Raw genomic sequence first — 12,182 nt, 5'->3', positions numbered from 1 at the left:
AACCCAGGTAGAATCGGAGCGGTCAGCCTCCGTTTCTACCTGAATCACTGGGACGATCACTTTGAAGTCTCTGTGCTGGTTTCCATCTTTGCTCTGTGCTCAGACCTAAACACTAAGACAAAGATCACATGTGTGTCCTCACTAGGACAGAGGTTCGTGTTGGTGTCACTTGGGACCAAAGCTCTGTGTAGCACCAACAGATTACAACACACATCTATGCCAGGCACTTCAGGGGGACACTAGAGTCCTCTGCTGTCATATCCATGTAACGAGGGCTGGCCAAATGACCGTCTGTGTGACCATCTTCTCGTCTCCTCTGCTGTTTTTAGTCTCTTCCCACCTGCACCTCTTTTTCAACTGATTCAGGGCTCTAGAGTGCGACCAAATTTCTCAAACAAAAAATCCTAGGTCACACAGGTGAGACCAGCCAGTCCCCACAACACTGAAAGTCTCCATGTGGTCAACAACAGACACACGTTATGCCCATATCATGGTCTAACCAATCAAAGATAGTCAGGGGCGGGACCTCTCTGATTGGCCATGGTCCAGATATTCCTGTAGGCCTATGTGTGTGTGTACGTTTGAAAGTGCAGGCGGATACAGAGAGGTGAGCAGCCTCGGCCTGACAGCAGCAGATGTAGCTGTGGGTAATGAGAAAAGATGAAAAGAAGAAAAAGGCCAAATTACAGGAGTTGGCCATCTGAGGGCCATGTGACTGCAACGGAGGATAGTCCATAAGATATCAAGCTGTGCCGATACCGAGATGTTCAGTTTGAAGCCCGTGAGACACTTTGAGGTCCTTTTAGATTTTCTTTTCATTGAATGTCTTGAGATGTTTTAAGGTTAAATTTCAGCTCAGTAAAGCGCTTTAAGCACTTTGTCAGTAACTTGTGTTTCTTGTAGAACTGAGCTCCAAATAAAGAACTTTGTGTTGACAAGATTGTTCGTTAATCATTTACAAATCAATATTGTCTGTATGGACAGCAATTTTTTTTTAAGTCAACATGTAAAACTGCGGTGTTAAGTGATGCAGTTGAAAAATGTGGGTGCAGCTATCTTTTGTCCTGGTGCACCTAAGAAAACCAGTGCAACCGTGGGAAACCTTAGTCTAGAGCCCTGTGACGTGTGTCTAAAATAACAGTGCAGGGTGACAAACATGAACCAAGATCGCGTTTGTCCCAAAGCCAAGAATGGGAGGCTCATTGTCACAAACAGCCAATCAGAAAAGAAGATGGGATTATATTTAAATACAGATTTAATGTAGGAGGGTTCTACATGTGCTCTGTAATGTACCAATATAACAGCTGATGGGCGGAGATGTTCATTTAAAAACAGTCGAATGAGTCTCGATGAAGAGATTTCTGACAGTTTGCATGAATGAACAACAGAGATGCTCGTGTCTCCACTTTGTGTGTCCTCCCTGCACACCGGAAAAACGAGCTAGGCACACTGTAGCCCCGGCTCTATCCAGGTTCCAGACCTTTTACAACATAATGACATAAACGTGTGAGTGAAGAAAGCCTGATGTGGTTTCAGACTGGACTCTTCTTACTGCTCGCATTATTCGTGCTGACCGTACCGGCGGGGGTGGAGGGCTCTCGGAGCCTGTCGCTGCCGTTTATCTGCACCCTCGGCCGGCTGCTGTTCAGGGCACTCTCCCGGAGCCTCCTCTCGGCATTTCCCCGGGCCATCTTCAGCTCCAGCAGGTGTAGTTTCCTCTTCAGGGCCTTGTTCTCTCTCTGGCACTGAGACATCTGCAACCTCACCACCGCGTAGTCGTCGTCCACCAGCTTACAGATTTCCGCCACCGCTGCGTTTGCTAGGACCTCCATGATGGAGGCCAGCTGGGTCTGGAAGGCCAGGCGGTTGGACATGGCTGTTAGCCGCTGGCTGGCTGCTCTGTCTTTGCTCTTTCACTTCTCGAGTAGGACTAAGAAACTACTGGAGGTCGTTCACACCATTGCAGCACAGCTAGCAGGTAAACAGTAGCACCTCTCACCGCTAAAGTCCATCTCCTGTTTGACGGCGGCTCACAGCCGGTTTGCCGTAACAGCGCCACCCTTTGTTCCGGAGGATGTAATGCTGCTCGTAGCTCGGTGGCACTAAAGCTCCAACTTTCTGAATTGGAAATCCGAGTTGAGGAGATTGTTCAGATGTATGTTTGTCACCAGATCACCTGATTTAGCTACGACTCTGAATCTGTCTAATTCTGTAACAGCGGCTAAAATAACAGAGAAACATCAGACTGTGGCTGGATAACAATATCTCAATATCTTTTATAATCTCAGTTATGAGTGTACTGTATGACACAAGTTCATTTCATCTGGCTGTGCTGATAGTTTTAAAAACAACTTGTCCAGCCACGCCATAAAGATACAGCAGCAACTTGGGGTTCAATTTCTTGCTCAAGGAATCAAACCACCAACCTTCCTGTTAGTAAGTGATCTCTGCCTCCTGAGCTACAGCCACACCTACTGCTGTCATGTTTTTATCTATTAAATTATAAAAAATAATGAGAACTGGGTGTGTATGCAAATGTAATAATTACAATTGTGAGCACTGAGACACGCACAAAGATCTAACTGCTGTCGTCTCGTACATAAAACAGAATGTCTCCACAGAGAGGATGTGCAGGTAAACAGTGGTTCGGGTCAAGTCAGTGTAGCCACCTCTGAAGTGACAGCTCTGGAACATACAAACGACAAAGTGACAGCACACAGCAGAAATGATGAGCACAGCATAGCGAGGTTCACTGCAAACCTCCTACATATTTAATGACATCAACACTGAAACATGTCATGAAAGAATACTCGAAGGCAAAGTATTTGTTTTAGCTGCTACAGCCGATTACACCCAGACACCAACACACACTAACACGACTCTGATATATATGTTTCTTTACATCTTTTTACAGTCCTGTGATGTGTTGAAATGTGGACAATGAATGTCTGACATTAAAAGATTCATCTTCAGGCCTGGACCTGGAAAAAGCTTCTCCAGTCAGGCTCTGCATCCAAAAATAATAATAACAATAATCCAAATGTAATGCCCTCTCTGGGAAACAAATCACGAGGCGAACTCTCTTCACAACAGCTTATTACATTTCCATCAATTCAATATGAATGTGGAGTGCACACACATAAATGTAGTCAGCACAACGAGGAGGTGCGAGCTTGGGCAACAAGATGCGCGTCAACAAAGTGCCAACACTTCAGAGTCACTGCACAGGTCTGAGAAGGCCACTCGTCCACGATACTGTCACGATGACGCTGATACAGAGAGCATGGAATCAAACTGCGGCTCCAGTTTTTCCCTTCTAACAAAGGGGAACCTTTAAAGTGCTTCAACGGAAGAGTCTGGAATTTTTTTACAATAACATTACTCAGTTTGTTATAGCTTTTGTGATCGTGCAGCAACATGGACTCCTAGCCGCTGCACAGCTGTGGTATCCTAGCCTTCCTGCAGCAGCCCGCCCCTCGCAGCTCCTCCCATCAAACCAGGACACGCGTCTTCTTCATATCAGCTAAAATAAGATGAAACCCACTGTCCCGCTACAACGTGCCTTCTATGTCCACTTTTCCTTTCGACTGTTCACCTTATCCGGGCCATAAAGACCTCTGATTGGAACTCTCGACTTTGGAAAGCAGAGCCCAGAAAAGGACCGTCAAAGAGATCGACGCGATTATCCCAACAGGCCTGAGGAAAGCTCCAGGACATCCACGAGACGAGAGTCAGCGCTGTGAATGCTGCCAGTCCCAACTCTGTGAATCGCACTCGTGGTCAGCGATCAACGTTCATGACAATTTGCATATGAATGTTTATGAAACGGAGCTAGTGGTGCTCGTGTCAGCTGTACCGTGTGCACGGCGGGAAAGCTGCAGCCTGACCTGGATGGGCCGTGAAACGTTTCTCCCAAACAAAGCGCAGCATCCACACAAACACAGACAACGTTCTGGGATTTCTCTTCTTGGTTCTTGAGACGTAACTAAGGTACTGTTACTGTGCCACATGTAGCACACACTCTCTGTGTGGAGGATTTACTAATGTTCATTATGTTAATAATACATTCAAACGTGAATTTGGCATATTTAGAGTCCCATTAATGACCGATGTTCTGATGTTAGACTAAAGAAAGTGCTCTGTGTTTGCAAACCAGGTCCCTAAACTTTATCAACCAATATTTAATAGATGGAATAAAGTCCACTCTACTAAATAGAGTGATCACCTTCAAGAGATGTGCAGATGCTGTTTGCCATCACTACTTTATGTACATAGCACCAGGTAACAACAGTTAGGTGGAGAGTCTGCGCAGCAAAAGTCAGACTTTCTGTTGTCATTGCTACTTACAGCTGCTGACAGCATGAAATACAACATGCTGGAATCAGCAGCTGTGTCGCTGCCACTACACTGCACTGTCAGCTTCCAGCTTCATCTAGTCATGAACACCGATGTTTGATAAAAGCATGAGCCACACTGGTACACATTCATGCTCCTTGGGCCACGAGATTAAAATAGAGGTTCTGCCCTTTTATTTGCTCTCGACATCGCGGTTTTATTAACGAGGGGTTTTCGTCACAGCTCACTCGAACGAGTTCTCAGAGTTTATTGTTAGACTCAGAGTTTAGTCTCAGAGTTTAGTCTCAGAGTTTAGACTCAGAGTTTAGTCTCAGAGTTTAGACTCAGAGTTTAGTCTCAGAGTTTAGACTCAGAGTTTAGACTCAGAGTTTAGTCTCAGAGTTTAGTCTCAGAGTTTAGACTCAGAGTTTAGTCTCAGAGTTTAGACTCAGAGTTTAGTCTCAGAGTTTAGACTCAGAGTTTAGTCTCAGAGTTTAGACTCAGAGTTTAGTCTCAGAGTTTAGACTCAGAGTTTAGACTCAGAGTTTAGTCTCAGAGTTTAGTCTCAGAGTTTAGTCTCAGAGTTTAGACTCAGAGTTTAGACTCAGAGTTTAGTCTCAGAGTTTAGACTCAGAGTTTAGTCTCAGAGTTTAGTCTCAGAGTTTAGTCTCAGAGTTTAGTCTCAGAGTTTAGACTCAGAGTTTAGTCTCAGAGTTTAGTCTCAGAGTGTAGTCTCAGAGTTTAGTCTCAGAGTGTAGTCTCAGAGTTTAGACTCAGAGTGTAGTCTCAGAGTTTAGACTCAGAGTTTAGACTCAGAGTTTAGTCTCAGAGTGTAGTCTCAGAGTTTAGACTCAGAGTGTAGTCTCAGAGTTTAGACTCAGAGTTTAGACTCAGAGTTTAGTCTCAGAGTGTAGTCTCAGAGTTTAGACTCAGAGTTTAGTCTCAGAGTGTAGTCTCAGAGTTTAGACTCAGAGTGTAGTCTCAGAGTTTAGACTCAGAGTTTAGACTCAGAGTTTAGTCTCAGAGTTTAGACTCAGAGTTTAGACTCAGAGTTTAGTCTCAGAGTTTAGTCTCAGAGTTTAGACTCAGAGTTTAGTCTCAGAGTTTAGTCTCAGAGTCTATCACAAACTCACCTGTGTGACCGTGTCTCACTGTCAAACCACCAATATGAAGACAGTGTGGGGTAGACCAACCGTAGAACTGATTTAGGACAAACATTTACAAACATTTACTCTGAACGTCATCATGACATCACCTCATCTACGCTCAAGCTACCATCTTTAAATGTTCACCATTCAGAGTCCAGAGTGTATCAGATGCTGCTACAGCAGTCATGCTACAGGCCACACTGAGACTGTTGCCGGTGTCTGCGGACGCTACACATCTGGCTGAAGGACTGGCCGCAGCGCGAGCAGCTGTAGGGTTTCTCCTGCGTGTGAACCGTACGGTGCCTCTTCAGATGGCTCGATGAGATGAAACTCTTCCCGCACAGTGTGCATCGATAACGCCTCTCACCGGTGTGGATGAGGAGGTGAACCCGCAGGTTGTTGGGCTGGGCAAAACCCTTCCCACAGTGAGGGCAAGTGTAAGGTCTTTCCCCGGTGTGCACCCGCTGGTGCAACTCCAGGCCGGCCGTGCTGGGGAACACACGTCCGCACACAGCGCACGCCACCGGCTCTTTTGCGGCGGCGGCGCTGCTCCTGTAAGGCCGCCTCTGGCTGCTGGCAGTGCCAGTGGGAGCTGTCGGAGGAGGGGGAGGGGGCGGAGGTGGAGGGGGTGCAGCTACTACGGCGGCGGCGGCAGCAGCCATGTCGAAGGAGGCAGCAAAAGCAGCCATCTCGTGAGCGCCGCCTGTAAAGAGCATAGTCGGGGGGCCGTCGAGACTTTCTCCACCTCCCTGTGAGGGGAAGGAGGCAGAAGGGTGCCCGCTGTCTGTGTTCCCCAAACCCAGCTGTGCTACTGCATAGGCTGCTCCCAGATGGCTGACACGCTCCTGCATCCAGGCCAGATCCAGGCCCAGGCTGTTGAGGCGGTCGCAGCTCGACTCATCAGAGGCTATAGTGGCCGACAGCTGAGAGGGATGAAGGTCATCTTCTGTGAGCTCATCTGTCTGGACCTCTGGCTTCAGAGCCATATCAGGTAGGCTCCCCGAAGGGTCCCTGCGAGCCGCTTCGGAGGCCAGGACCCCCTCGGTGTTGCCTACGGGCTTAGCAGCCTTACGTTTTGCTCGAGGCCTGCAGGTCAGGTCCATCGTGGCATCAGCAGGAGAGGAGGACAGCTGTGATGTGGAGGATGTGAGGCTGCTGACGCTGGTGTCGAGAACAGTGTCAGCAGGGGGGCTTTCCTCGCTGGGCTCCAAAGCTGTAGAAGGACAGACAGTAACATTGAAACCATGTGAGCAGCCAACAAAACACTGATGTAACTGTGTGGGGACCACACTCACCTGCAGAGAGGCCACACTCCGCCCTTATGTTAACCTCCACCTTCAGGTCCAAGTTGCAGTCATCTCTCTCCTCTTTTTCCTGCTTCACCAGTGTCAACATCTTGGCTTCCTCCTGCTGAGAAAAGACAAACGAGCCCTACAGTTTCAGCTACTGCATCAATCATTTCTGTCCCACACAGCAGCCGAGACGCTGCGGACGCTGAAGGAAGACATTCAAGACTTTTTGCATCCAAAATAGAAATAACTGCACGTGTGCACACTGTGACACTCGGGTGTCACTGGCTCCCAGGCACAGATGCAGAGACGGTCTCACTGCAAAATGTGGAGCAGACATCAATTATGACATCAGCAGCAGGAGTAATGTGTTTCAGTAGAAACAGATTTTGTGTCTGTGGTGCACACAGTGGGGATAGGTTGTCATAGCAACCAAGAACAACAATGTGAGTGGAACCAGCTTCCAGTTTGGATTCAGGAGACAGACACTATCTCTACTTTCAAGATTAGGCTTCAAACTTTCCTTTTTGCTAAAGCATATAGTTAGGGCTGGACCAGGTGACCCTGAATCCTCCCTTAGTGATGCTGCAATAGACGTAGGCTGTCGAGGATTCCCATGATGCATTGGGTGTTTCTTCACTCACTATGTGTTAATAGACCTCTCTGCACTGAATCCTTAGTTGTTATCCATCTCTGTCTCTCTTCCACAGCATGTCTTTATCCTGTCTTCCTCCCCTCACCCCTAACTGGTCTCAGGTGGCGGCTCCACCCTGAGCCTGTTAAAGGGGAGTTTTTCCTTCCCACTGTCGCCAAAGTGCTTGCTCATTGTTGTGATTTCTCTGTATCATTGTAGAGTCGACCTCACAGTATAAAGCACCTTGAGGTGACTGTTGCTGTGATTTGGAGCTGTATAAATAAAGCTGAATTTGAACCCAAACATGAACTTTTTCTAATTCAGTTTATGTTGTATTCCTAACTCCAACTGTTCCTTTTTTAGGGCCTAAACCAATAGAACCCTTTAAAGATCCTGAACCTAACAAAGTAATGTTTTTAGAGTGAATAACATATGAAACATATCTGAAACATATGTTAGAGGGTGGACTCAGACATATCTGAGTCTAACCTTAGGATGTGGACCTTTTCTCTTTGTCACACGGTCACAGATCAACACTGACGAAAATAATGTTGGATTCTTGTATTAACAAAAAAAGATTGATCTTTGGATTAGAGGTTCACAAAGTGCAGAGAGCTGAGGTTATATAACGTAGCAGCCTAGTGCACGATTCATCTTTACCTTTGAAACTGGATGAAAGGGTTTGCCTTCAGAAAGAGCCAGAGGAGGGGGTGCCAGGGGCTGATGGTCATCAGGTCCTGAAAAATAACACAGGACATTGAACATGTGCTCCCCCACGTGTTTCAGCTGTGTGTCACGCAGCCACATTATCAGACAGACACGCCACACATCCCCATATCTGATGTCTATGATATGCCGTCATATGTGACGCATGGTGAGCTGTACCGTGTGGCAGCAGAAACTCGTCACACCTGGCAGTGTTTCCACTCTTCTCCAGTTTTGCCGAGCCTGTGTGAGCAGTGGCTTCCTGTTCTTCTGCTGCTGTAGCACATCTGTTCGATGTGCTGTGCGCTCAGCCCCGCTCTTCTGCATACCTCGGTTGTAACGAGCTCTGATTTGCTCTAACATCAACTACACCTTTTCACCCGGAGAACTCACGGGATATTCTGCCTTTTGCTGAACTCCACAGGTGGCTGTGCAGGAAGAGCCCAGCAGATCAGCAGGTGCATGTTACACCAACCAGCATTTGAGGACACCTGAATCAGGTTTGCTGGGACAAAACATGCGAGCCATCTTTTACCATGCTCTTCGTGGGAGACTGGACGAATTTCTCAGACTAGCACACGGGGCTGGATGCAGCAGTATAATCATTACTGAGCTCACAGCTGGATGGGTGGACGGATGGATGGATGTGCAGGGTGTCCCGCTCCCCTACCTTTGGGCGGCCTAAAATGAGCCGTGTGATGCTCCTCGCGCTGACTCCGTCTCCTCATCCTCCTCTCACAGCTCCGCATCTTCACGTCCATGTCTCGCAGCCTCTGCCGCAGGGCTCGGTTCTCCTTCTCGCTCTTCTCCCGCTCCTGCTCCATCTGAGAGCGCAGCGCCGCGTAACCGTCGTCCACCAGTTTGCAAATTTCGGCCACCGCCGAGTTGGCCAGCATCTCTATGATGGAGGCGATCTGCGCTTGGAAGCCGACGCAGTCCGCCATCGTGGCCCGCGCTGTCGGAGTGCACGGACAGATGCGCGCGGCAGACGCTGCGGTGCACGGGCGTCAGGAGATCCGCGCACTGATGTGTGGCCGAAGACATGCACAGGCTCGGCGTCGGCCTCCTGGGCGCTCCGAGCGCTATAGCGCTGTCAGGTGGGAGTCGCCTGCTGATGACGTCAGTTTGTTGTTTAGTATCATGTCGCAGGCTGCCGCCCCACATGTGACAGCATTCAGGTCACAAAAATAACTACCAGTGTGTTTGTGTGTGTGTGTGTGTGTGTGTGTGTGTGTGTGTGTGTTAAAGAGTACTATGCTGCAGCAAGAGTCCTGACAGGGACTAGAAAGAGAGAGCATATTTCTCCTGTTTTGGCTTCCCTTCATTGGCTTCCTGTTAAGTCCAGAATTGAATTCAAAATCCTGCTCCTCACATACAAGGTCTTAAATAATCAGGCCCCATCTTATCTTAATGACCTTGTAGTACCATATCACCCTATCAGAGCACTTCGCTCTCGCTCTGCAGGCCTACTTGTTGTTCCTAGAGTATTTAAAAGTAGAATGGGAGGCAGAGCCTTCAGTTTTCAGGCCCCTCTTCTGTGGAACCAGCTTCCAGTTTGGATTCGGGAGACAGAAACTATCTCTACTTTTAAGATTAGGCTTCAAACTTTCCTTTTTGCTAAAGCATATAGTTAGGGCTGGACCAGGTGACCCTGAATCCTCCCTTAGTTATGCTGCAATAGACGTAGGCTGCCGGGGGATTCCCATGATGCATTGAGTTTTTCCTTTCCAGTCACCTTTCTCACTCACTACGTGTTAACAGACCTCTCTGCATTGAATCATATCTGTTATTAACCTCTGTCTCTCTTCCACAGCATGTCTTTTATCCTGTCTTCCTTCTCTCACCCCAACCGGTCGCAGCAGATGGCCCCGCCCCTCCCTGAGCCTGGTTCTGCCGGAGGTTTCTTCCTGTTAAAAGGGAGTTTTTCCTTCCCACTGTCGCCAAAGTGCTTGCTCATAGGGGGTCATATGATTGTTGGGTTTTTCTCTGTATCTATGAAGCGCCTTGAGGCGACTTTTGTTGTGATTTGGCGCTATATAAATAAAATTGAATTGAATTGAATTGAATTGAATTAAAGACACAGGCCTTAATCATCAGGCATTCTGAGGTCTAAATCCTGACAGGAAGTGTTACCATGGCACTCCTGTGCAAGATGCAGGTGAGTGTGTGCTGTGGAGGGGCTGTAATGGCTCATCACACACACGCGGGTCACGTCTGCAGCGTCTCATGCTGCTACACAAGTCTGCCATCTGTAATCCAGTTTGAGAGCCTTCCCAGACGCCTTAACGCCCACTCACCTCATGGGCCATCTAACCTCAGGAAATCACATGATAGGGTGGGGCTAGGATTCACAGTGGGTTCACCTGAAACCCTGGCTGTATCCCAATTCAGGGTCTGCAGCCTTAAAGGCTGCATTTTAAGGCCGATTATATGGGCTCAAAATGTGGTCATAACAAGGGCGTAGATTTGGCATGGACGGAAGGGACGTGTCCCCACCAATATCCAGCAATTATTGAATTGTCCCCACCAGTAATTTGATCTCTTCGAGTAAAGAAAAACAAACCCGATAGAAAGAAAAAAACGATCTGTCAGCGTCTCATTCACCCAGCGGAGCAGAAAGAGTTAAATTACGCTCTCTACTGGAGTCCTACCCATGTGACAAATATGGCCAATGTGATTGGCTGAGCCTTTCAGGGAGCTCTGTTTAGTTTCAGCAGCGGCAAGCCTGCGCTGCGAGGAGGAGAGGAGGACGGCAGCAAAGAGGAAGAACCTGGATATAAAAAAAGTAATTTTCAAATAAACCTGTGAGTCAGTTAAAGCCAAGTTCACTCATAAAATGCGTCCGTCATAATAACGTTACAGGCTATGCTAGGCCATACATGCTAACACTCCCGATTTTTCCGGGAGAATCCCGAATTTCAGTGCCCCTCCCGAAAGTCTCCCGGAGCCACCATTCTCCCGAATTTCTCCCGCTTTTCCACCCGGACAACAAAATTGAAAAACCATATTCCAGATTGGCCCAGCCAATTCCAGTTTCCAACAATGGCTACTACTACTGCAGCTACATGGCTTTAATATCACTCTTATTATTCTTTCTGGGTCGCAAAATAAACTTTTAACATATTATCAGGCGAGAATGTAGCTGTGTAAACTTCAAATATCTGAGCCGGCGTTGTGCCAAAAACTGATTTCCAATGTTTCCGTGTGTTTTTTATGTGTAATATTATATGATGTTAAATAGACTTCTGTGAACAGGTATTACAAAGGGGTTATATATAAAATTAAAAAATTACCTGTTCCTCAAGTATATTTGTAACCGTGTTATTGTACCTACATTATAATCAATCAGCTTCCTTTTGTCCACTTAAAATATGTTTACAGAACTATTTTTGCATTTGTTGCAATTTCAGCTGTCCTCTTGGCCAGATTACTCTTAAGAGAGACATTTTTAAAGTAAACAAGAATTTTTTTAACTGCTTAAATAAAGGATACATAAAAGTCACTGCCAAAAACTGACTGAAGGTTCTACCTTGTTACAGGAATGTTGTTTGTTGCTCAAGATGACTTGATATCATTCACGAGGGATACATTTGACATATGTTTCACATATTATAGACCAACAAGTTATTTATAGCAGTTTAAATACAAGCAATCAGTTTTTGGCAGGCAATCACAACACAACACCTGGTTCTCAGGTGGACGCAGCCTCTGAATTTGGACACCCCCAGCCTGTTTCTGGCCCCGGCCAATAATAACAGTGACATTTAACTTATTTTATCCGATAAATAAACATTGTAAAATTCAAGTTTTGTGTGTGTGTGTTTGAATGTCTCCCTAATTCTGAGGTCTCAAGGTTGGCAAGTATGTGCCAGGCTTTGGCCCACATCAGTCTAAAATTGTATGTAACCATGAATAACGTGTTGCCATGTCCACCAGGAGAGACTGGACAGTATAGATGTAAAACCAATATGCCAGCAGTTTATCTTTGTTAACGAGAGGAGAAGACATGTGTTTGGCTGCTTCACATAGTGGACATTGAGTTGTTGTGTGGGGCATGTAGTCCATGTCTGT

The 12,182-nt window shown here is 46.9% G+C and overlaps 2 protein-coding genes across 4 annotated transcripts in view; both read right to left on the bottom strand.

Moving 5' to 3' along the window:
• LOC146386299 (uncharacterized) overlaps nt 1–2,620 on the bottom strand; it is a 29,601-nt gene extending 26,981 nt beyond the window's left edge. For both annotated transcript variants that reach the window (XM_084932386.1, XM_084932387.1), the window contains exon 1: nt 1,580–2,620. In XM_084932386.1, the coding sequence (XP_084788512.1) occupies nt 1,580–1,874 (295 nt within the window). In that variant the 5' untranslated portion in view covers nt 1,875–2,620. The remainder of the gene's footprint in view (nt 1–1,579) is intronic.
• Nucleotides 2,621–2,726: 106 nt separating this feature from the next.
• Nucleotides 2,727–9,055, bottom strand: LOC146386298 (uncharacterized). Of its 2 annotated transcripts, none has more exons than XM_084932388.1 (4): nt 8,782–9,055; nt 8,067–8,143; nt 6,779–6,893; nt 2,727–6,696 (listed from the first exon to the last, which is right to left on the bottom strand). In XM_084932388.1, the coding sequence occupies exons 1-4, from the start codon at nt 9,053–9,055 to the stop codon at nt 5,672–5,674; spliced, it is 1,491 nt and encodes a 496-aa protein (XP_084788514.1). In that variant the 3' UTR covers nt 2,727–5,671. The 2 variants fall into 2 exon arrangements, with proteins under 2 accessions (XP_084788514.1, XP_084788515.1); XM_084932389.1 differs by having other exon boundaries at nt 6,779–6,890.
• Nucleotides 9,056–12,182: the final 3,127 nt, after the last annotated feature.

The sequence above is a fragment of the Perissodus microlepis genome, chromosome 6, assembly GCF_051167445.1.
Source record: "Perissodus microlepis isolate ML-2025 ecotype Zambia chromosome 6, ASM5116744v1, whole genome shotgun sequence".
NCBI lineage: Eukaryota > Metazoa > Chordata > Actinopteri > Cichliformes > Cichlidae > Perissodus > Perissodus microlepis.
The sequence above is the reverse complement of the archived record's forward strand: the minus strand, read 5'-3'. Positions and strand labels throughout refer to the sequence as shown.